Source organism: Mirounga angustirostris, unplaced genomic scaffold, assembly GCF_029215605.1.
Source record: "Mirounga angustirostris isolate CCGP_5_RB_7025 unplaced genomic scaffold, mMirAng1.0.hap1 SCAF_5, whole genome shotgun sequence".
In the NCBI taxonomy this organism is placed as follows: Eukaryota; Metazoa; Chordata; class Mammalia; order Carnivora; family Phocidae; genus Mirounga; species Mirounga angustirostris.
In genome coordinates, this window is record NW_026991713.1 from 57,735,035 (window position 1) to 57,758,727 (window position 23,693).

Consider the following 23,693-nt stretch of genomic DNA (forward strand, 5'->3'; position numbering starts at 1 on the left):
AAGTTTTCTGTAGTATGCTTCCACTGAGGTTTAAAAAAGGTGCAGGGGCATATATATGGTCTCTGTATATGGAATGGATAGAAAGTGAATCGGGCGGGGGGCGCCTGGGTGGCTCAGTCATTGGGCATCTGCCTTCGGCTCAGGTCATAATCCCAGGGTCCTGGGATCAAGCCCCACATCGGGCTCCCTGCTCTGCGGGAAGCCTCCTTCTCCCTCTCCCACTCCCCCTGCTTGTGTTCCCTCTCTGTCTCTCTCTCTGTCAAATAAAATCTTAAAAAGTGAATGGGGTATAAATAAAACTTTTAGTGGTTATTTCTGAGGAGTGAGACTTTGGGGTAGTGGTACTGGTGAAAGGATTTATTCTTATCCTGTGTATCTAGAATATATTCATGTATTGTGTAAAGAAACAAAAACCAAAATTGTCTTACAAGAGAATATTGGATTTCTGAGATAGAACTTTTAAGGATAAAATTTGGGAATGACTGAGGAGTTAACATGCTTAAGTGAAATGTGAATGTAAAACTAATTGGAATTAAGAAGTTAAAGAACTCTGAAACTATAGTATTGAATGGGTTATTTTCATGAATTTGAAATCACCCAAAATGATAGTAAGAAATGTAGAGACAAAGACATTATAGTCAATACCAAAGTACTGGAAGAATGTGGGGCATGGCCACTGTGGAAAGCAGTAAAATAAGGAGTTAGAAAATCCAATTTTGACCTTACAATGAGTAAGGTTTTCAGTCATAAATTATGCAGTCATTTGGAATTAATTTCAGGTAAGAAGCCAGATTTGGTCTTTGTGGTTACTACTGTCCCATGAAAAGTAGCTTGTATTTCACGTAAAATATTTACCTTGGGCTATCTGGGAATCAAGAAACATGAAATAGGACCAAAGCATATCAGAACTCTAAAATAGATGACACTGTTTGTTCAGAAAGGCCTACCTCATTCCAAGCTAATCAAGTTTGTTTACTTTTATTTTAGTAGTATTTACAAATTTAGCAGATTCTCTAATTTCAGAATAGGACATAAAGTTGCTGAGGGCAATCACTGACAGCAAAAATAAGTTCACAGAATTGAGCATAATGGAGAAACAGCTCATCTACCTTAATAACACAAAGTATTTAGAATTGGAATGTGATTCAAAGATGTTTAATGATAACCCAAATGTCCAAGAAAAAGTTAAATTACTTGATAATCTGCTAAGAGGACAAAGAAATGTGTGATACATTTCAAGAGGTAATGAGCCTGGAATTTATGAAAATCTTTGACACCTGGGTTTAGTTAGTGTACCAATAAATGTTTGATGGTTAATAAAATTTTGCCAAGACCAAAGTTGGTGATACAAAACCAAAGGATCTTAACACTAAGTCAACAGTAAGCAAAAATACTAATTATGTGCCAGGGATTGTTCTAAATACTTCTTTCATTATTATTAATCTTAAGTCTCAAAACAACCCTATGAGATTATTCCCATTTTATTATCTCTTTTATAGATGAGGAAAGTAACAATTTAACTTCCCAATGACATCTAGTAAGTAGCAAAACCGATTTTAACCTAGACACTCTGGCTCCAGTGACAATAAATACTCTGAGGGGCGTCTTGGCCTATCTGCAGAAACTTCAACTCTAATAATTGAGGGAGGCTAGTAAAATATATAGGACCCTAAAAACTGGGATGCTGCCCAGCGTAATGGAAAGCACATGGATCATACATCAAAAATGTGTATCGTGTCTTACGATGCAGCCCATTGAAATTATCTTTGACCCACCTTTGCCATGGAATGAATTCCTAGTTGCCAAACTTTTCAGCCCTTATTATTTTTTTTTAAGATTTTTAGTTATTTGACAGAGACACAGCGACAGAGGGAACACAAGCAGGGGGAGTGGGAGAGGGAGAAGCAGGCTTCCCGCCAGCAGAGAGCCTGACGTGGGGCTCCATCCCACGACTCTGGGACCATGACCTGAGCCAAAGGCAGATGCTTAACGACTGAGCCACCCAGGTACGCCCAGCCCTTATTTTATAGGATATTTATGTGATTGATGCTGTTGACCACTTTCTCCTTAACATTCTCTTTCCTGTTTTTTGTTTTGTTTTTTTAAGATTTATTAGAAAGAGAGCCGGGGGAGGGGGAAGGGGGAGAGGGAGAGAAAGAATCTCCAGCAGACTCCCCGCTGAGTGCGGAGCCTGACACGGGGCTTGGTCGCAAGACTGACTCCAGGACCTGAGCTGAAATCAAGAGTTGGATGCCCAACCAACTGTGCCACCCAGGTGCCCCTCTTTTTTTTTTTTAAGATTTGTTTCATTTTAGAGATAGAGTGAGCTTGAGCAGAGGAGGGAGGGGCAGAGGGAGGAGAGAGAATCCACAAGCAGACTCCCTGGCTGAGCACCGATCCGATGTGGGGCTTGATCCCAGGACCCTGATATCATGACCTGAGCTGAAATCAAGAGTCGGCTGCTTAACTCAACCACCCAGGTGCCCCTCTCTTTCCTGATTCTTCACCTCATGGTCTTTGGCCTTATTCCTCTGCTGCTTCCTTTGCTGTTTCATTTTTCTCTATCTGCTCCATACATATTGCTGTTTTCTCAGGTTCTTTCCCTCTAATTATTCGGCAAGATTACCATAGGCACCCCAAACTTAACCTTCTCTTCCTGTTTTCTCTTTTAATTCTTTGATAGCTCTAACATGCCAAATGAAACTTTTTCACAATCATGTAGAAAGATGAGAACCTATAGGAGCTGGTGAGAGAAAGTCTGGGGAGGTAGGGCCATGATGAACTCTATATAGCCATGTTTGTTCTAATAGATTAAGGGTCTCTCCAACCCACCCCCAAATAGCTTTGAATAAAATCAATACTACACAAAAGGATGCCCTGGTTTTTCTGATTTCCATACTCAAGGAACATTTCCACACACCTACCTTAGCCCACTCTCCACTTCATCCAAAGCCCTGAGATCTGGCTCCTGCTAATCTCTTTACCCCTTCTCTTTTTTTCCTTCACCTCCAACCTTCCTCACCTACAGTTAAACAAAAGGAACAGACGGTCATGCCAACGTGCGCTTGGAATAGTCTTCCTACTTTACCCTAGGAATTTCTACTCGGTTTCACAACAGGTATATCCATGTCCTCCACTTTGAGACAATTCCCCTACATCTCTAGGTGATTCAAATTTATCCCCTCCTCCTTTCTGCACCCACTTTACCCTGTACTAATCAGGATCCATCACACTTTACTGCATTGTTTTCTGTCTTTAAAAGGGAGGTCCTGAGGCACCTGCGTAGCTCAGTCCGTAGACCATCCGACTCCTGATCTCAGGGTCGTTGAGTTCAAGCCCACACTGGGCGTGGGGACTACTTTAGAAAAAATAATAAAATAAAGGGAGGTCCTAAGTCTTAATTATGTTTTGTTTCCTCAATGCCTGGCACACATCTGTTAAATGACTGGGTTACATTAGTTTCTTACATTGTACAGTTTTAAGTGATATAGATTGTCCGGATTCCTGACATCAGGAACTGCCTGTAAGCTTCCAATTACACTACTGCGAAGGAAAAACCGTGTTTTGAGTCTAGAGAAGGCTCCTGACTTTCCCAAGGTCACCGTCAGTGGTGCTTCCCGACTCCACTACTTCCCTAACCCCCGCCCCTGAGACGGTCACTTAGCTCAGGGTCCTATCTAAGGTGAGAGCCCAAGGACGGCTAAAGTCAGCCCGCACGCTTCACAACAGGAACTCCGCCCCTTTCCGAAACGTAATTCCGCCACGGACTCTCTCCAACTGACATCCTTGTTGTCCAATTATGTTTCCGAGGCTCTGAGGGTTGCACCTAACCTGACAATGTCCAATAAAAATAAGGAATTCAGATTGGCACCAGTTTCGACCAATGGTTGAGAAGATCAGAAATTATGAACCTATAGGAGCAGCACTGAGAGTGATATTCAGCAAATTTATCCAATGGACTTGCTTACTGCAGAGTAGGCCTCGCCCCAACGGCGGGGGAGCTGGAGACCCGGACCTCTGCAAGCGCTTAGTCTCCACCCGGGCTCCGCCATGTTGGGTCTTGTGGGCCGTGTGGCCGCTACTTCGGCCTCCGGGGCCTTGAGGGGACTCGGCCCTTCAGCGCCGCTACCCCAAGCCCAGGTCTTACTGCGGGCCGCTCCGGCAGCGCTCCAGCTTGGTAAGTGCCTTCCTCTGGGAGCTGGGTTCGTTTCTGCCTCCCCATGACCTTGAGCCGGAGGCCGATTGTCACTCGGGCCTAAGGTATTTTTGGTGTTATAAGGACGTCAGGGCTAGCGCCCTGACTTCTAACGGCGGGAGAACAAGAATAGGTCGCCTGTGGGAGCTTTCTTCGATCTAATTGATCTTATTTTGGAAAAGAGGCTCTCTGTGACGGAAAAGTTCGGGCAGGTGCATTGACCTTCCCTTGAATGGGTCACGGAGCTCTCGAATAATGGGGTTTTGCGCATGGGAAGATAGTGCAGGCGCTTTCTGGGTGCCTGCGCGGCGCTCCCTCCGGACTCGTCTTACTTGAAAGCGTGAGGAGGTCGGTTGTGGGCCGAATTTACCAGTTCTTGTGGGTTAAGGCGGGGCTTCCGATGACCATTAATTGCCCTGACCCCGTCTTCCAATATTTTTCTTGTCTGTTAGCCAGAGACTATGCCGCCCAAACCTCCCCTTCGCCGAAAGCAGGCGCTGCCACCGGGCGCATCGTGGCGGTCATCGGTGCAGTGGTGGATGTTCAGTTCGATGAGGGACTACCACCCATCCTAAATGCCCTGGAAGTGCAAGGCAGGGAGACCAGGCTGGTTTTGGAGGTGGCCCAGCATTTGGGTAAGTAGAGTTTGTTAAGAATAGTAAGAGCTTGTTTAGTCCAAATATCCCCCAAATCAGTCTTCCTTCTATGATGATTTTATCAAAATGACTTTCGTTCTTCTGAGTGTGCTGAAGCCACGTTTTAGGTACTGAGAAGGAGTCTTGGTTGACTTAACGTCTTTCGTGCTAGCTGAACATTAAACAGGAAGCCTACTTTGTTCTTCTGTATAACCCTGCAATGCCTTTAACAGGTGAGAGCACAGTAAGGACTATTGCCATGGATGGTACAGAAGGCTTGGTTAGAGGCCAGAGAGTCCTGGATTCTGGTGCACCAATCAAAATTCCTGTTGGTCCTGAGACGTTGGGCAGAATCATGAACGTCATTGGAGAACCTATTGATGAGAGAGGTCCCATCAAAACCAAACAGTAAGTATCCCTTTTGCTGCATCTACATGCAAACGAACTGCTTTTTCTGCAGGTTTCTTTTCTTTTCTTTTCTTTTCTTTTTAAGATTTTATTTATTTATCTGAGAGAGAGAATGGGAGACAGAGAGCATGAGAGGGGGAGGATCAGAGGGAGAAACAGACTCCCCGCTGAGCAGGGAGCCCAATGTGGGACTCGATCCCGGGACTTCAGGATCATGACCTGAGCCGAAGGCAGTTGCTTAACCAACTGAGCCACCCAGGCGCCCCTTCTTAAGTAAGCTCTATGCCAGATCTGGCGCTTGAACTCAAAGGTCACGTGCTCTACCGACTGAGCCAGCCAGGGGCCCCTCTTCCGGTTCTGTACTTTTAAGGCAACACCTTCTAGTGTAGCAAAATTTTCCTGCAGAGAATGCTTAAAATGCTGATATCTTGTTATCAGAACCACAGTCTTTCTGAAGAAAATTAAGGATGCGGAAGTTCCGATTGTAAAAAGAAAAAACTTAAGACTCAAGTTGATTATTTGAGTTTTCATACCAATGATTTAGGTTGTAGGGTTTCCAAAACAGGCAGGTCTTTGTATTACCTATTGATACATGAAGAAGTGGTGTTAGGTTAGGACTTAGTAAAAGGAAAATCTTTGTGACAGTGTAAATTGTTAGGGGTTGGGATTATTGTTTCCTGAGATAATAGAAGTGGAATCCCCTTTATTGTAGAACATTAGGTGAGCTGCCAGATGCCAGTTTGTGTGGAGTGTTGTATAAGATTATGAGTAAAGGGTTAGACTTGAAAATTGAGAGGAACCTTTCAACAAGATGACACTGATCCTTTCTTCCTACCTTTACAGATTTGCACCTATTCATGCTGAGGCCCCTGAGTTCATAGAGATGAGTGTTGAGCAGGAAATTCTGGTTACTGGTATAAAGGTCGTGGATCTGCTGGCTCCCTATGCCAAGGGTGGCAAAATTGGTAGGTTACTGCTGGTACATATTTTCCAAACCTAATGTGGGAACGAGAATCCTACCGTGTAGTGAGTGGGTACTGAGATCTATCCTTCGCTGATGAGTAGCTTCTGACTTTCGTTCTTCTGAGTTTGCTGAAGCCAGATGCCATTCCTGAGAAGGGAAAAGATAGAAAACAGGGGTAATTTTTTTTTTCTTTAAGTTTGCTTATTTGGGAACACAGAACTCTTAAATACTGCTTCTTTTCAACCTCTTCCAGGGCTCTTTGGTGGTGCTGGAGTTGGCAAGACGGTACTGATCATGGAGTTGATCAATAATGTCGCCAAAGCCCATGGTGGTTACTCTGTATTTGCTGGTGTTGGTGAGAGGACCCGTGAAGGCAATGACTTATACCATGAAATGATTGAGTCTGGTGTTATCAACTTGAAAGATGCTACCTCCAAGGTAAGTAATAAGCTGATTTATGTCCACATGGTAGTAGGGCAAGGAAACCATTTTAGTTGACTGCATTACTAGCCGAAGCCATGTGTTATATTTTCATTTCATGTGGGCCTACGAAAGAAATTCCCGTCAGGGTTTTCCCTGCAACTTACAATACAGTAACGCATATTTTCTTCTTTGACATTACATTACGTTTCCAGACTTTGTTTTCAGTAGATAGTCCCATCTTTGAAAGTTAATTTTGGGACTTGGAGGTAATTCATATGTCTCAACCCTATTTTGTGCCTCTCACTTAGTTTTATTTCCTTCCTATTTCAGGAATCTTGCCTTAAAATTATTAGAAATTGTGTTATTTTGAACCACATTTCTAAAAGGGAAAAGAAATTTGGAAACCAAAATCTTGACGCTTTCTGAGAAGGAGGGTTTTTTGGTAGTTTTCTCTGATTTGGGGACCTTGGGTATATGGCTTCCATATTCTTCTGCCACGTTTTCTGATTGTGTATGATTATTTCAGGTAGCGCTAGTGTACGGTCAAATGAATGAACCACCTGGTGCTCGCGCCCGGGTGGCTCTGACTGGACTGACTGTTGCTGAATACTTCAGAGACCAAGAGGGTCAAGATGTATTGCTCTTTATCGATAACATCTTCCGCTTCACCCAGGCTGGCTCTGAGGTAAGAGAGAAGGCTTGAGAGAACCTGTTTTCATTTGACCTTTCTATGGAATGGTGCAGGTGAGGCTAAAGTTGTAGACCCCTAATACCTTTGTTCTTACTGTCTTTCTCTCTTTTTTAAGGTGTCTGCTTTATTGGGCAGAATCCCTTCTGCTGTGGGCTATCAGCCTACTCTGGCCACTGATATGGGTACCATGCAGGAAAGAATCACCACCACCAAGAAGGGATCTATTACATCTGTACAGGTAAGAACCATTAAGTGGATGAAGTTCTAATTTGTATAAAGGTATATACAGAGAAGTTCCTTATGTCTCAGTGTTTTTGACCAGGTTAATGAGCTCCCTGAGATAATGTGTAAAATTCTATGTGTGCATGTTAGAGACCCTAAAACATTAAGAAATGCTCAAAGTAGTTGAAGGCATACATGTGAATGTAGATCACAAAAGTAGTCGTTTCAAGCCTGCGGAGTCTGGAGCTGCATGGAAACACATTAAATACATACATATATATATATATTATGTATGTATATATACATGTATATATATACACAGTAAAATTATCTTGAGTCTCTAAATTGTTTTAACTTTCAGTGAACCTAGTGACCCATTGTAGTCATGCACGGTCTTTTGTTTTTAACTGAAAGTGTGGGTATCACTACAATAGAGTTAAAATGTAGGATGAATAACAAAAGGAATGACAAGAAAATTCTTTTATCACAGCTTGGAGGGACCAGATCATCTATAAGCTCACTCAGCAGGTATTAGGATGGTAAGAAGGCTTTTTTGAGGTGGACTCTTAAATGCTAAGATGGAATGAGATGATGAGGAGAGGTTAGAAAAGGGCGGGGGGGTGGCTTAAATCAAATTACTTGGCTTCCTGTTGCTTCTCTTGGGTTCTTGACTCACTTTAGGCTATCTATGTGCCTGCTGATGACTTGACTGACCCTGCCCCTGCCACTACCTTTGCCCATTTGGATGCTACTACTGTGCTGTCCCGTGCTATTGCTGAGTTGGGCATCTATCCAGCTGTGGATCCTCTGGATTCCACCTCTCGAATCATGGATCCCAACATTGTCGGAAATGAGCATTATGATGTTGCTCGTGGGGTGCAAAAGATCCTACAGGTGAGTATTGTAGGTGAGATTGGTGGCCATAAAGTCATACAGTGGATTTTTGGGGACTAATTTAATACCAAATCTTTCCTGGTGACCTGTGTAATTTGCTTTGGAGTAAGGAAAGATGAGATAGCAGGTTTTTTTTTTTCCCCCTTAAGATTTTATTTATTTGAGAGTGCACACAATGGGGAGAGGGAGAAGCAGACTCTCCGCTGAGCAGGGAGCCAAACGCCTGGCTTGATTCCAGGACCCTGGGATCATGACCCAAGCCGAAGGCAGATAGATACCCAACCAACTGAGGCACCCAGGCGCCCCAAGACCAGCAGTTTCTGTTTTTTTTTTTTTAAGATTTTATTTATTTATTAGAGCACAAGCAGGGGGAGCAGGAGAGGGAGAAGCAGGCTCCCCGCTGAGCAGGGAGCCCAATGAGGGGCCCAATCCCAGGACCCCAGGATCATGACCTGAGCCGAAAGCAGACGCTTAACCTTAACCCACTGAGCCACCCAGGCACCCCGACCAGCAGTTTCTATTAGTGTGAATGAGGTCTCTTGGGTTTCCAGGTACTTAGATTTGGAATCTAATTTTTTCTAATGGCACCATACAAGAAGTAGGGAGGATAAGACAGTGATCTTAGCTGAGGGCCCTCGTGATCCTGACTATGTAACTTTACCACTAACTTGTTTCAGTTACAAAGTGAGGTGAGGTGCTAAAATGCTTTGTACAAAGCTTGGTGTGAATACAAGGTGGTAGTAACCCTTAGGTTTTTGTCCAAATTTAAAAGAAATGTGAATTTTGGGGTGCCTGGCTGACTCAGTAGAGCATCCAACTCTTGATACCAGGGTTGTGAGTTCAAGCCCCGCATTAGGCGTGGAGCCTACTTAAATAAAAAGAAGAAAAGTAATATAAATACTCAGACTTCTCTTGTCTTTTCATAGGACTACAAATCTCTCCAGGACATCATTGCCATCCTGGGTATGGATGAACTTTCTGAGGAAGACAAGTTGACTGTGTCCCGTGCACGGAAAATACAGCGTTTCTTGTCTCAGCCATTCCAGGTAGCTGAGGTTTTCACAGGTCATATGGGGAAGCTGGTACCTCTGAAGGAGACCATCAAAGGATTCCAGCAGATTTTGGCAGGTGAGATTTTGAGTATAAAGCTGAACGTAAAATGGCAGAGAAGCTGAAATCTCTTGAATGCCCATTGTTCTATATTCCCATTCCAGCAACCGTCAAGCAATATATAAGTATATTGTGCCTAGATACAGTTTTTAAAATGAGCTATTTTTCTTTAAAGATTTTATTTATTTGAGACAGAGAGAATGAGAGAGAGCATGAGAGGGAGGAGGGTCAGAGGGAGAAGCAGACTCCCTGCCGAGCAGGGAGCCCGATGCGGGACTCGATCCCGGGACTCCAGGATCATGACCTGAGCCGAAGGCAGTCGCTTAACCAACTGAGCCACCCAGGCGCCCTAAAATGAGCTATTTTTCATCAGGATTCTTTGGAAATACTCAGTTTACTTCTGAGAGTGAAACGTCATTCAACATTTACTGAGTGTTTTCAGTCTTATCTGCTCTTCTAGTGAATTACAGGTCCTTGTAAGGAAGGCATTATTTTGTTTTTACAAATTAGGGAAAAGTTTAAAATAACTGGTCCTGATCTCCAGCCAAAGTAGAGAGCAAGAATTTGAATCCAGGTTATATGGCTGGGACCGTTTGTTCTTAATCCATACTGTATGATGTCTTGTAAATTAGATTTGTGACGGAAGTTTGTTAAGAAAAGATTTCTTGGATGACAAATTCATCACATTCTGACTGGTGGCCCCAAGTGGTGAAGTATGTATATACTGCAAAAAATGTATCTTTCCACTTCTTACCAGTGGATTTTTTTTTTTCCATACAGGTGAATATGACCATCTCCCAGAACAGGCCTTCTATATGGTGGGACCCATTGAAGAAGCTGTGGCAAAAGCTGATAAGCTGGCTGAAGAGCATTCATGAGGAGGTCCTTTTGGCAAACTAAGCACTGGTTGTCTTGCGTGCTGTGCTTCTTGTTGCCCCTAATCCAAAAATCTCGGTTTGCTCTGTAGGCAATATGAGAGCCTTGTTTGAAGACGTTGTCTGTCTGAAGAGTATTTAAGGTTTCCAATAAAATGTACACCCCTCAGAATTGGTCTGTTTTTCTTGGTCCTGAGAACATGACAAAACTGAATTTTAGAGTGGCCATAAGAAATAGTACAAAGTAGTCCACATATGTTTCAAATGGGGTCATCAGAAATGAAAAGCCATTGTCTTGATGGATAGCTGTGGGTCTTATGAAGGGTTCCCTGTAGAGGATGATAAGACCTCAATAGTAGAGCCTCAGCTTTGGTGTTTTTATTTGTTGAAACAGATTGATTTTGAATATTCTATATATAATTTCTGCTTGGTTAAAAAGCAATAGGGCTATTTTTAGAAGAGCATATTGGGGAAAAATGGGTCTATAGAGAACTGCTATCCTAAGGCAAAACAAGGGTCAATCAGTGAATTGAATGAACCCAATTTTTAGGAAATGATGCTGCTTCTGAAGGATTAATAACCTGCAAAAATCTAGTCAAAAGGGCCCCCTCTGTCTTAACCTGGGCTTTTTTTCTCCATGCCCATCTCCCCCACCTTTTTTCAGAAAGTGTTGCTTACTACTGCCTGCTGATTTATATCTTGCGCAAGCCCAGAGTTGTGATTCCTTGAGGTAGTGCATGGTGTAAAAAAACAGGCCTTTCCTGACCTCTGCTGAGATCCTTTAGGAAAGCTGGAGAGATTGAATCTTACAAGGAGAAGCAATTTCCAGGGTTTGTGGGATTGTGCTTCTGAACTAAATGATGGAATTAGAGAATTTCCCCTTCATTTTAGCCACTAAAAGTGTAGGGTTAGAAGGAGTACTCAAAAGTACACCCATTTCAGTGTGAAACAAGTGCCTTACAGTGCAAAGTCCGTTTGGTGTCCTATTAAGTGTTCTTTCCTGAGCTAGGGCCCATCTCCTACTGCCCTCTGGTGGTAGGATTGGAGACTGCAAGAACTCTGATCTCACCATTTTGAAATCCATAAAGGCCGTTTGCTGGGATGTGGTTCTTAGCTAATGACTGTTTACAAACCAGCTGGGGCTTTTGTCCTGAGGAGGAGCCTGCATCTGTAGGCTCCACCCCTGAGGCATTCAAGTTGGGTCGAAGCAGGGCGGGGACAAACTGAGATCCCAATTCAGAGGCCCCTGGGGGCTGGAGGTTGGGGAGGGGCCTTGGGAAAGGTGCCAGGGGTGGAGTAGGGGCCTGTAAGTTTCCTCCCATCTGCCTATGACGTCCTTGGCACTAGTCTCTCCTGTGTCATGATCTGGACAGAAGGTGGAGCCCCTGAGCCGACTGTGCCTGGTCTTTTGCTCCCAGAAAAGCCTGGATTTGGGGAAATGCTGAGTTATGGGGGTGGGGGCATTTCCTCTAGGTCCTGACTCCAGTGGGTAAGAAGCTGGTGCAGAAAGGCCCCAAGATATGGGGTCATCTCTTTCTGCTTTGTTTTCCCATGTTACCCAGATGCAGACCTGGTAACTGATCCTTAAGGTCGTTTGTATCCCTCCATCCCCTCCCCCACACGTTTACGTGTCTCAGCATTCATCGAGAATCTTCTTCCTCTCACTAGATGCAACTATTTATTTCCTTCCCCCTTTACCACTCTCTTCCACCACGCCTCGAGTGTCAACACAGATGTAACCTTCCTCCATATTTCTCCTGGTTCTGCCCTGTCCTCACCTCCTCCTCCCTCTCCACCCAGAGAAAGCCCCGCCCTTCCCTCCTCCCTCCCCACCCCAGTCTGTCACACAGGGACATCACCCTACAGCAGTTCAGGCTGTGGTTCGCAGGAAGCATACATTGGCTTTTTGATTCGTGCTAGTTCCCAGCTCACAGTTTAGGAGGATCTAACACCAGCCTTCACGTGAAGGGGGAACCAAGGACAGTGAGGAGCTGGGTGGTCCCAGCTTTGGAGCCCTGCCAGCTGGACATGGGTAAGTATGAGGACCGGCCCCCGGGGAAGGCCTGAAGGATGCCTACCTCCCTCCCTGGCTGACTCAGCAGGGGTGGGGCCTAACCTTTGCTCTTTTGGGGGGTGAAGAAGGGAAAACGGGTCTATAGGGGCACAGGGCTCAGGTGGTGAGTCTGCGGACCAAGGAATCAAGAGCACTGACAAGCTCCGGTTCCCAGGAAGAGCCTGAGACTCTGCACCTTAGGTGGGGGCTTCCCCCCCACCTCACCGTCCCACCCCTCGCCCCAACCCCTTGCTCCTCCCCGTTTAAGCTGCTGAGATTCAAGTAATATTTTACAGTATTCATTGCTAGCCTTCCCCCCAAAAGTAAAACCCACTTTTTGTTGCGTTGGAGGATTTTTAAGGTGCCTCTCCTCCCCTTATTTTCTCCCAGGCCTTTTAAGTCCCTGTCTTCTCTCCTCCCCCACCGCGACCCACCACCAGGTGGGGGCTGCACTGAGCAGCTGCTTCCTGTTGCCCCAGAGGTTGCTGCAAGGCTGGTGGTGGTTGGGGGAAAACTGAAATAAAGCCGATTCTCACGGTCCCACAGCAGTCCCACTAGGGTTGCTACTGGCGGACCCCAAGCTCCAGTCACTAACACTGAGTGAGAGGCAGGATTGAGGTTGAAAGGCCTAGGAGGTCTTCGCCCTCGTGGCTTCCTGATTCCAGAGGCTTTTAAACTTGAGTAGTGCTGGGGGAAGGAGGCTGTGCCTTTCCACAGCTGTAGGGAATGGGGCCTTGTGGAGCTGAAAACCAGGGAACCTGTTCACCTAGCAGGGTCGCTGTGCGTTACCCCCAGCAGCCGCGGCCTTCCTCCGGCACCCCCACTCCTCCTTGGCGTCCTTGGGACTCTCTTTGTGAGGAGATCTTTGCCGGAGTCCCGAGAGCGCGGGCGGAGCTCTCTCCCAAGTCCTCCAGTTCGGACCCACCACCCTCCCCCACTTCACCAGAGAAGTTTGTCGTCTTCCTGGGATCTCTTCCTCCATCTGGGATCCTTCCTGGTTCTGGCCCCTAGGAGACGCCACCCGTTTCCCCCTCCCCCAGCGGATTCTTCGCGACCGCCTTACCCAAGCACTTGTCCCTACCCCAGTAGTTCCTGCCCCTTTAAGTGCTACCCCCCACCCCCTCCAACACTCCGCCGGCGGCCCAGGGCTGGGGGAGGAGGCGCCGCCGCCACCCGGCTCGGGCCACCTGCGCCGCCGCCGCCGCCCGCGGCCCGGCCCTGCTCCAGGTGAGGCCCGGCACCCTCGCCCCGGACCAGAGTCCCCGGGCAGGGCCGCTCCTGTGGTCCCCTGCCCCGGGGATCCCCGCTGCCCGAGACTCAGGATCTGACTCTCCCCCTGCGGGAGCTGCCCTTCCTCTCTCCCCCGCACTATCTACTCGCCCATTTCTCCCCTGTCCTTTGCGACCGGAATCCGGAGGCTTCTCACTCCTCTCCGCCAACCTCTCCCGAGTTACCCCTCCTATTCTAGACCCAGGATCTCCCCCTCCCCCACGCCTTCCTCGCCAGAAAAATCTCCCGCGGTCTGGGTTTCGCCTCCTCCCCTCTGGATCCAGAGCTTTCCCACGCCATCCTAACCTCCAATGGGAGGGGGAATAACCGCCACCCCAACTCCTCTCCCTTCCCCGTAGTAAGTGGGGGTTGGAGGTTTAGCATAGCCTATAGACACTTTCGGGCCTTGCTCTGCTTAGACCTTCAAGTTCAACTAAGCCCCATCTAAAGCTTCTCTGTAGCTCTCACGCCACCCCACCTCTCCTGGAGTTTGGGGGTCGGACCTCAGCACCCGCCGAGCAGCCCTGGTGGGAAGGTCCCTCTTCTCGGACCTGGGGTGGGCCGGTCCAGCTTAGGAACACTCCTACTCCAGAGTCAGGGAATGGAGGGGGAGGGGGGCACACCCAGAATCTTGTGATTCTGGGCTTAAGGGTCTGTTGGGAGATAGTGGGTGAGGGGCTGGAACTCAGCCTCTAAAGGTGTTAGGGTGCTGGGAGAAGAGAGTGAATCTTAACCTTCTCTGCTCAGATGCAAAGGGAGTCCCCACTCCTGAGGGCTTTCTGCGCCCACATCTAAGACTACCATGGAGAAGCTCACTGGGGAGTTTGAAACCGGTCTGTGGGTGAATGTGAGGGGGCACATACCAACTTGGAGAGAAGAGGATGAGGGTTTATGGTCCTTTTGATGTGTTATAGGAGAATCTAGCCTCCCCAAAATATGGAGGGGGAGGAGACTATTTTGCAGGAACCTGGAGAGGGAAGGGAGCAAGTTGGAATGGTTAGGGGGTTGGAGGGATATCTCCCTTCTAGACCCTATTAACACTATAATCCATTCAGCCAGGGAGGGCAGGGAAAATCTTTAATAATGACCTCACCTCTACTGGGGAATTCCCCCTCCCTCCAAGTCCAGCTGTGCCCCTAGAAAAGAGCCCCTTTTCTTCTCGTGCTTTCATCCTTCCCCTTCTCGATCCTCCACTCCAGAATGAGGGGACAGGGTGTCTGGATTTGTTTCAGACTCTGAGTCATGTTCCATGGCCTGGAAGAGAGCTGGGTGGAGGAGAGGGGTGGTCGGCTGTGGTGTTGGGGTTGAATTCCAGGAGTATCTGGAGGGGGAGAGGGAGGGAGAGTGGGAGGTAAAGGGATGCAAACGAATCCCCTTCTTTCTCCCTTTCTCTTTCTTCCCCCTCCCAGCCCCAGCCATCTGGCTTCAGAGTGGAGCCAGGCACTGTGGCAGCTGACCCCAGAGTCAGGGTGGTGCAGCAGAAACACAGGGAGGGTGAGAAAGGGGGAGCAGGTGCTAATTTCTCCCTTCTCATTTTCTTCATTATCCGCCCACTGGCCTGGCTTGAGAGGTTCAGAGTATTCCCTAGATATCCTTCTCACAAGTGGCTGAAAAGATGACCATTTGCCCCTTCTTCCCCTTTCTAGTAGCTTCCTAAAGGGCGATGGGGTGGGTGATTGGCCACATCTGATGGGACTGAGGAATGTTTGGGGACATATGGGGTCAGTCTGCCCTCTGTCGTCTGGATGGGGGGAGAAGCACAGCTGCTGCCTGGGGTGGCTTCTGACTAGAAGTAAATACCCAGCTGTTGGGCATATTGACACCCTACCCTCATCCTTGCTCAAAGAACAAGGAAGATCTCTGGTTAGATGGGATGAGGAGGGGGACTCCTTCAGGGAGAAAGGTAATTGAAGTCTTTCTGCACCAGATGGGAAGAACGGATCCTGCCCCACTTTCATTTCTAATCCCAGGTGGCCCAGGTGGCCCTCCTATCCAACACCCCTCTTCCCTACCGCTCCTGGCTGGGATAGTCCTAGAGGTTGCCCTGGAGACTAGGCCTTGGGCTCGGAAGGGGTGGGGGCAGTCAGTGGGGCACAGGAGTAACCGGCTCTTCCGGAGCGTAGTGGAGCCAGCGGGTGGGTGTGTGTGGGTGTGTGGTGGTGGGGGAAGGGGCGTGGCTACGCCCGTCTGACGGGCGCAGGCTCCTCCCCTGCCTCCCGTCTCTGACTGGCCAGCTCTACGATTGGGGGCGGGAGGGAGGAAGATTATCCCTCATCTGCCCTGGAAAAGGGAAGAGAAAAAAGAGATACTAGCTCTCTTCCCTGGCCCTTTAGGAAGCCACTTTCAATCCCTGAGCTCTCTTCATCTGCCTTTATTATTTTTTATTTTGGAGAAGGTGGGGAATTCCTTAGCTGAAGTTTGCTCGATCCCTGCTTTCTCCAGAAGGAAGGACCCCTATCCCCTGAGTGTGGCCCCCACTTAACTCAGAAACTTAAGGTCAGTAGGCTGTTAGGGTCTTTATTTTTTTCTCAATGGTGACCTATAGATCTGTTACTTAGGGAGGAGAGAAGGGTTTTGATTTATACCTGTCTACTCCTTCCCCTGGTAATCTACTTTTCTCAGGAACGGGAGAGAAACCCTTCTAACCCTCTTAGCCTCTTCCTTCTGGCCCACACACTTTAAGGCTTTCTGAAGCTCGCTTCTTTATTAGCTTCCCTGAACCATTTGTAGCGGGGAGTAGAGTCTGTTCGCCAAATTGAGAAAGAGCCCACTCCTCTGTGGAGTAAGGAAATCCAATCCAGACTGATGTATTTGGCCCTGCCTTGCCCTATCCCCATCCAGTTTTCAGATTTTCTTCCTCTCCAGACCCCCAAAGGGAACGGTGTTTGTTGACCCTTCAACCTGCCAGTTTCATTATCCACACTCTGTTCCTCTTCCAGAATATTCAGCCTGAGTTTTGCAATTGTTTGTAGAACTGCATCGCATTGAATAGGAATTATCTTGAAGCCTGCAAAGTCTGTTGAGTTACAGACCTGGTTTCTAGTCACATTTTGTCCACTGTTTGACCTTGAACGAGTCTGTTAACCTCTCTGGACCTTAATTTCTTAATCTGCCAAACCAGAGCAGGTTGAGCCAGAAATTTTCTAAATTCTAACATTATATATATAGACACTGTTTTCCATCGTGGGGCCCCACAATAGACATTTTAGATGAGAGCCAAACTCTAGTCCTCTGCTAGTTTTTTCTTTCCTGTTCTCAGATTTCACACAGTCATTTAGCCCTATCAAAAAAAAGTACTGGGGTTATAGAATAGGTGGACATTTGGGACATCTTATTTGCTGTGTCAGTTTTCCGGCTAATTCCCTGCCACTCTGACCAGGTGTAGGCTAGACTCAGGTCTTCCTTGTCCGGTTCCAGAGCCGAGCTTCCTTTTCCTATGCACAGGAATCTTCCCAACCCCCAGAATCCTGCAGATGTCGCTGGGAAAGTGGTGATCCAGCAGGACGAGGCTTCCCCCACGGGACAGAGGTGAGTGGGCAGCAGATGCTGCAGGCCCTTGCCTTTCTCCACCCCTTTTCGGGACTGAACTTTCCTGACTAACCTTTCCACTTCTACACTTCCACTTTCCAACTACCCAGCCTGGGAAATAACTGCCCTTGAAATTTTCACCTCCAGCTCTACCCCCACCCCTGTTAGGGGAATGGCAGATGCCTTGGTCCTAAAATTTTGGTCTAGTCTTTTAGGGTAACCTTTGGGATCATGGCACGCCTTTCAGTTTGCTCAGTGTGAAACAGGACTACCGCCCACAATGAGACTAGGCAGAGGGAGCTGTTGGGTAGGCTAGGGGACACCGCGGCGCTAGGACCCAGATCCGGGTCGGGCGACCGAAGATGCCCGGCGCTAGGACCCGGTGGTGGAGGCTGAGGAGGGCGGCTCTCTCTCGGCCGCAGCTTCCCCGCCCCCTCCGGCTTCGGCTCACTCCTCCCCCGCCGGCCATGTTGGCTCCGCTCGGGCCCCGCGGTTGAGCCGCGTCCCCCTCCCCCCTCCCGGACCCCAGGCCCCCTCCCCCGCGGTTCCCCTCCCCTCCTGGCGCCCGGAGCGCGGCCATGTGAACCACCCGTCCCCCGGGGAGAGACAAGCCCCGAGCCGGGCTGGACGCCGCCGCCTCAGGTCTGTTGGGTCTGTGGCTGGGGGCCTGAGGGGAGGGAGCCCCGCTTTCATCCGAGGCTTCCCTCAGGGAACAGAGGCTCCGTGCTGCCAGGAGCCTCGCCTTGGGCGAGAAGCTGACTCGAGCTTATATCCTGTTAGGACCCAGCCTGGGACGGGGGTCTCCCTGCCCAAGGGGCTGAGAGGAGAAGGGGGCTGGAGGGTCTGCTGAAGACCCGGGCTGGGGCGGCGGGGGCGGGAGGAGCTGTGGAGGCTCCCGGCGACGACGGCGGTGGCGGCGGCGGCGACGACGACGACGACGACGACGAGGAGGCGGAGAAGCCGCCTGGCTGGTGATGACTCCTGTGGGGGACTCGGATGGAATCCCCGGGAGGGGCTCCACCTCCTCGGGTGGGGGTGGGGACTGCCCGAGTGCGAAGGGTGGGTGAGGGGGTTCCCTGGGCGGTTTAAACACTCCGTTTGTGGGGATTGGGGCGATTTGGCAGTGGCGAGTAGAGGGTAGAAAGGGTTTCCAGGGGTCTCAGGGTGTCTCCCTCGGTGAGGGGTGCACGTTCTCTTGAGCGTGGCGAGCAGGAGAGGGCCTTGCTGGAGCGGTGCTGTGCGTAGCTTGGGGCCCTCGAGGGGCTCGGGAGTCTCCCACTCCAGGGAGGGGGTTGATAGGGCTGATGCTGACTCCTCTGGGGGACTGGGCTTTTAGGGGCTGAAGGGAAGAATAAAGAGGGATCCCCTTGCAGGGGATCCCTCACTAAGGGGATCCCCATTTCCGTGGCGGAAAAGATGATCCGGTATCATCCCTTTCTTTCCTAATGTTCCCAGTTTTCAGAGGAGAGGCAATGCCAATAGCAGACATCCTTTGTAGGATTTATTGGAGTGCGAGATTTGCATCCTTCGGGGGCGATGGGGGGGGTAGCTTCCACCTCCATCTGTACACAAACAGCCCTTCCCCCAAGCCTCCTGCAGGAAGTGGCCGGGAAATGGCAGCTGTGCGTTTGCTGCTGCGTCTCTTGTTGTTTTGAAATGTCCATTTTAATCAGATTTGGTTTCATTTTCTGAGGCCTTCTGGGCAAGCTTGGATCCTGCCAACCATGTGGTCTTGGGAGTCCTTTCGTGCGACTTTTTTTTTTTTTTTTTTTTGTAAACTTCATTTGTCAACTGGAAGTGTAGTCACTGCAGTTGACTCACTGAATCCCCATCTACCAACCCCCTCCTCCCACTCCAGAGCATCTCTGCCTCCCCGTCTGGATTTTTTTTTTTTTTCCTTGAGCTAGAGGTCATAGAGAAGCAAACTCAGTCGTCCACCAGCCCCGCTGTACTTTGAATACTAGTGATGCAAAATCTCTGAGCAAAGAGAGCCGCCAGGAAGACTTGGGCTCTTTTGTGGCATGAGAGTGACTTTTTAGGGTCCTGCTTAATATACTCTTTAAGTGTATAACTCTGTATTGCAGAGCACCTTGTCAAGTGAGCTTGTGAGATGAAGAAGGGTAGATTCTGAGAAGTGGAAGAAGAGGGAATGGAATTTATGTGTTGGGGTAGGAACTGATTTGCAGAGTGAAGGTGATGGGCTTATTCCTCACTGGTGATTCTAGCCTAAGGATAGTCCCTGTGGGAAGCCTGTTAGTTGATGTAAGGTGCTGGAGGGTTTACCTTCTGCAGAACCAGCTGATGAGAGTTAGCTGTCATGTGACTTACTCTTCAATCCATAAAAGACATCTTCTCGTTACCCTTCTTGGAGAGTGGTGAGCTTTTTTTCCTCTGTTCTGCACAGAATCATGTGCTCAGATTGTCCCTTTCTCCCACCTGATAACTGCAGAAGATTTCTACTATAGCATATAGTGATAGACTGTTTGTACTATGTCCCCAGGCACTTTGTTAGACACTGGGTTTGGTTAGAGGAGTTGGCGACAGGATTTTATATTTTGAGAAGTGACATATTGAGATCATTTGGACTATCCTAAAAACTGCTTGCTTAAGGCTGGCATTTTTATCTTTTCAGTATTTTCCAGTCGCAAACCTCCCACCTGAATTGTAGATTCCTAGATTAGAGGTCCAGATAGGAATAGTTGGATATATTATTATGTGACAGCAGCATCATCACAGTTAAGATAGCATTGTTGCTGTTTTCACTGGAGCTGTTGGGGTTGATATTATGGAAGTAATAAAAACAAGTCCAATGTCATTGTCCTTTTTCTTATCTCTGCTTGATTGGTTGGTTCTTTTGAGTTGTTTTCTGATAGGGTTGATTTGACACTGATTTTAAGTTCCCCTTTCTTCAACCTTTGTTTACTAAGTTGGGACCTGACAGAATAGTAAATTGATTTTCCCTGTTGAGGGTTAAGAAAAGTGAAGGCAGGGGCGCCTGGGTGGCTCAGTCATTAAGCGTCTTCGGCTCAGGTCATGATTCCAGGTCCTGGGATCGAGCCCCGCATCGGGCTCCCTGCTCCGCAGGAAGCCTGCTTCTCCCTCTCCCACTCCCCCTGCTTGTGTTCCCTCTTCGCTGTCTCTCTCTCTCTGTCAAATAAATAAATAAAATCTTTAAAAAAAAAAAAAAGTGAAGGCAGGAAAAAGACCACTCTAAAGGAAATAGAAGTTGATTTTGAGAAACTAGATTTTGATTCATTTGGTACATGATTAATCAGAAAGCTGAATGAAGCAAACTTTTCCATGTCCTTCTTGTAAAATGGATGCATTTTTCTATCAGAGCAGTGGATTTCTTAGTGTTGAGTGTTCTGTTTTTGTTTCCTTCATAAAGGAAATAATTTTGAGGTATAGAGAGAACTAGGTGGGTGGACCTCAGAGCCAGTCAGAAATCTAGAATGCCCTGAGAGGCTCATCTTGCAGTCTTGTGGTTCTGGAATCAGGTGTTGCCAAGAGAGAAGCAAAGCTTGTTAGGGTGACTGTGTCTTGCTGCCATTGACCTTTCTGATTACCTCTGAAGAGGTTTGCTATATTATATTCTTTTATTGTTAAATCGTGTAGAAGTTAGTCCAATAATTGGTATGATGTTTGACCTGTTTCTGATGTGTACAGTAAGGCAATAATGCCAAAGTTTTTATGTCTTAGGACATAGAGTGAAGTATAAAACTCAGGAGGTATTTCCTGGGGCAGATAGTCTTCCTAATTTGTTTCTTTTTTTTTTTTTTAAGATTTTATTTATTTATTTGACAGAGAGAACACAAGCAGGGGGAGTGGGAGAGGGAGAAGCAGGCTTCCCGCTGAGCAGGGAGCCCGATGCGGGGCTCGATCCCAGGACCCTGGGATCATGACCTGAGCCGAAGGCAGACGCTTAACGACTGAGCCACCCAGGCGCCCTTCCTAATTTGTTTCTTGAGATATGGATGTCTTCATATTCCCCATAGCCCAAGAATAATACTTTATCAGCATAGTTGCATATGGGTCAGAGGACTTTATTAAAATAATCTCTACACCCAACATGGGGTTTGAACTCAGGAGCCGGAGATCAAGAGTTGCATGCTCTACTGAGCTAGCCAGGTGCCTCCAGAAGGACTTTTTTTTTTTTTTAACCAGCTTGGTCCGTATCATTTTGAAATTTATGAAATTCTGCACAATAGAAAACCTATCTTTGATGAGCTCTGGAGATTGTTCTTAGATTGGGTCACTGGCAGTAAAAGTAGCATTGTGTTAATATGTTAATTAGTGTTTTGTCCTTCTAGTTACAGAGAATAATTAAGAGGGCATTTTACAAACTAAAAGGATAATCTAACCTTAACAAAAATTGATCAAAAAACTAAGACATGAGGGTTCTTAAGAGAAAGGTGGTCTCACTACTTTTGGTCTACTTGGGTTGAACTCTCCATGACCTCACTAAATGGGATTCTTAACCCGCTTGCTCAGCTCAGGGTTTTTTTTGGGAGGGGGGGTGGGGGGAGGTGGGATATCTTCTTGAAGGAAAGGGTTGAGTCCTTAACTGTTAGAACTGAAATTCTGAGAAACAATTAGGGCTGAACGAGGGAAATAACCTTGTTACAACCTCTGGAATTTGGCTTTTACTGTCCTGTAATTTCAGAGGCATTTCCATTCCTCTGACAGTGAAGGGACTAGTGAGAACTGTGGCAGAAAACCTAATCTAGATCATCATATATCCTTTATTCAGTCAACACATATTTTAAAACCTCCTGTGTACCTTAAGTGTTCAGTTAAATCAAGCAAAACATTTTACTAATTTAGAGCTCAAATTTACTGCCCCTTACATTCTCAGTACTTCTCTGTTTCTAGGCCTTGTTTTCTGTAGGGGACAACTGTCTAAAATATGTCAAGATTTGGGGCCTCTCTTCCCTCTAGAAATTGTTACCTCTGTGAAGAATGAAGCTGAATTTTTGGGTTCTCTGAGCAAAAACCACAACTTTTATTGGATGAGTAAGCTGGCAGTGGCAGAAAAGATAGATTTACTCATTCATTTGTCTAGGTATTTCCTTCGGTTCTATTATGTACTTAGCCCTAAATTAGGTGCTGGACATATAATGGTACAACATAATATCCAATTGATGCTGTAGAACCTACACAGTTTGGAAGAAGTAAGAATGGAGAACAATCATCTTTGTGTTCTGAGCAGCCTAGACATGGCAGTTGTCTTTGAGTAGCTGCTCTTAGATTATGTAGTCTTTTTTCATCATTCTCCTACCTCATTGCCCTGACTATGAAAGGGGGTTAAAGAAAGCACATTTTGAGAGAATGAGCCTCAGTCCGTACATGCTGTAGGCTGTCAGAGTTCCAAGGGCAGATTGTTACCAAGGCTGTCAGAATGCGCTGGAGAAGACATGGGTTGGCATTTTGAACTCTGTCTTGGTGGAGGAAGACAGCTTCTCTAGGAAGGGATTTTTAGATATAAAATTCAGAACATCTTTTAACTCCCTCAGGGTGTGGGGATAGGAACTGGGGAATGGGGCAGCTTTTTATTATAGCAAGATTTTTCACCCTTGGCACGAATGCTATCTTGAGCCAGATGAGGCTTCGTTGTGGTGGGCTCTCTTGTGTATTGCAGGATCATTAGAAACATCTCTAGCTTCTACTTACTAGATGCCAGTAGCATATACCTTTCAACATTACTAAATGTCCCCAGAGGCAAAATCACCCCTGGTTAGGAACCACTATATGAGAGTATGGTTCGTGAATCCAGAGATGAGTAGAGTTGAGAAATATCCTTTATAATATTCACAATTATGGAGTTAAAACATAGTGGTATGATTTATTTACTATACAGTAAAATTGGCATTTCCTGTTTCATAAAGATAAACATTTGAAAGCTCTCCCCACCTCTTCCCTCCCCCCTCCCAAATGTAGGAACCTCTCTATTTTTGGAACTTTGGTATACTGTATGGGAGGAATAAACCAAAGAGCTGCAGATACTGCCAAAGTGTCTGGCTGGATGGTTAATGTGTCTTGTCTTTCGGGGTTAGCCTCAGAAGTCTTGAGTGTTAGGATTGGCCAGGGCACCTGCAACAGTGTTGAAATCTGTAATACTTATTTCAACACTTGGTGCATTGTCAGCCTTTTTGTGTTAAAACCATGTCACAGGTCCACAGAGTAAGTAGCTCTTCAATTGGGACTGAGAAAAACAGCCTTATTTGGCCATGTGGCAAGGGCTTTACTGCTTCAAGCTCAAGGAGCAATGTCCCTTAATTCTTACAAATGAAGCACAGAGTCTCTTAGGAGATCCATTTACACACTACTGGGAGTGGGCTGGGTACTGGCCTGATTGTTCTTCCTGGTCATGAGAGCTGTCTGCTATTCTGGGGGTTGGGCGCCGACTGATTTCTTTTTTCTTTTTTT

At 47.1% G+C, this 23,693-nt stretch overlaps 2 protein-coding genes and 2 non-coding genes across 9 annotated transcripts in view; all 4 read left to right on the forward strand.

The window, feature by feature from the left end:
• Positions 1-3,954: 3,954 nt before the first annotated feature.
• On the forward strand, positions 3,955-10,589 carry ATP5F1B (ATP synthase F1 subunit beta). Its single transcript, XM_045873170.1, has 10 exons — positions 3,955-4,177; positions 4,648-4,830; positions 5,064-5,238; positions 6,082-6,203; positions 6,456-6,640; positions 7,152-7,310; positions 7,432-7,554; positions 8,220-8,432; positions 9,359-9,560; positions 10,323-10,589. The coding sequence occupies exons 1-10, from the start codon at positions 4,051-4,053 to the stop codon at positions 10,418-10,420; spliced, it is 1,587 nt and encodes a 528-aa protein (XP_045729126.1). The 5' UTR covers positions 3,955-4,050; the 3' UTR covers positions 10,421-10,589.
• On the forward strand, positions 4,895-4,970 carry LOC123845135 (small nucleolar RNA SNORD59). Its single transcript, XR_006790970.1, has one exon. It is a non-coding gene; the product is annotated as a small nucleolar RNA SNORD59 (small nucleolar RNA).
• LOC123845134 (small nucleolar RNA SNORD59) lies at positions 6,287-6,358 on the forward strand. Its single transcript, XR_006790969.1, has one exon. It is a non-coding gene; the product is annotated as a small nucleolar RNA SNORD59 (small nucleolar RNA).
• Positions 10,590-12,262: 1,673 nt separating the features above from the next.
• The window catches only part of BAZ2A (bromodomain adjacent to zinc finger domain 2A), a 35,036-nt gene continuing 23,605 nt past the window's right edge, over positions 12,263-23,693 (forward strand). For 2 of the 6 annotated variants that reach the window (XM_064591070.1, XM_064591071.1), the window contains exon 1: positions 18,306-18,326. The gene's annotated coding sequence lies outside the window, so the exon portion shown is untranslated. Of the gene's footprint in view, positions 12,450-13,558; positions 13,698-17,183; positions 17,268-17,752; positions 17,910-18,088; positions 18,239-18,305; positions 18,327-23,693 lie in introns of those variants that run through there. The other 4 variants (XM_045873171.2, XM_054507007.2, XM_045873172.3 and 1 more) reach the window with 4 other exon arrangements.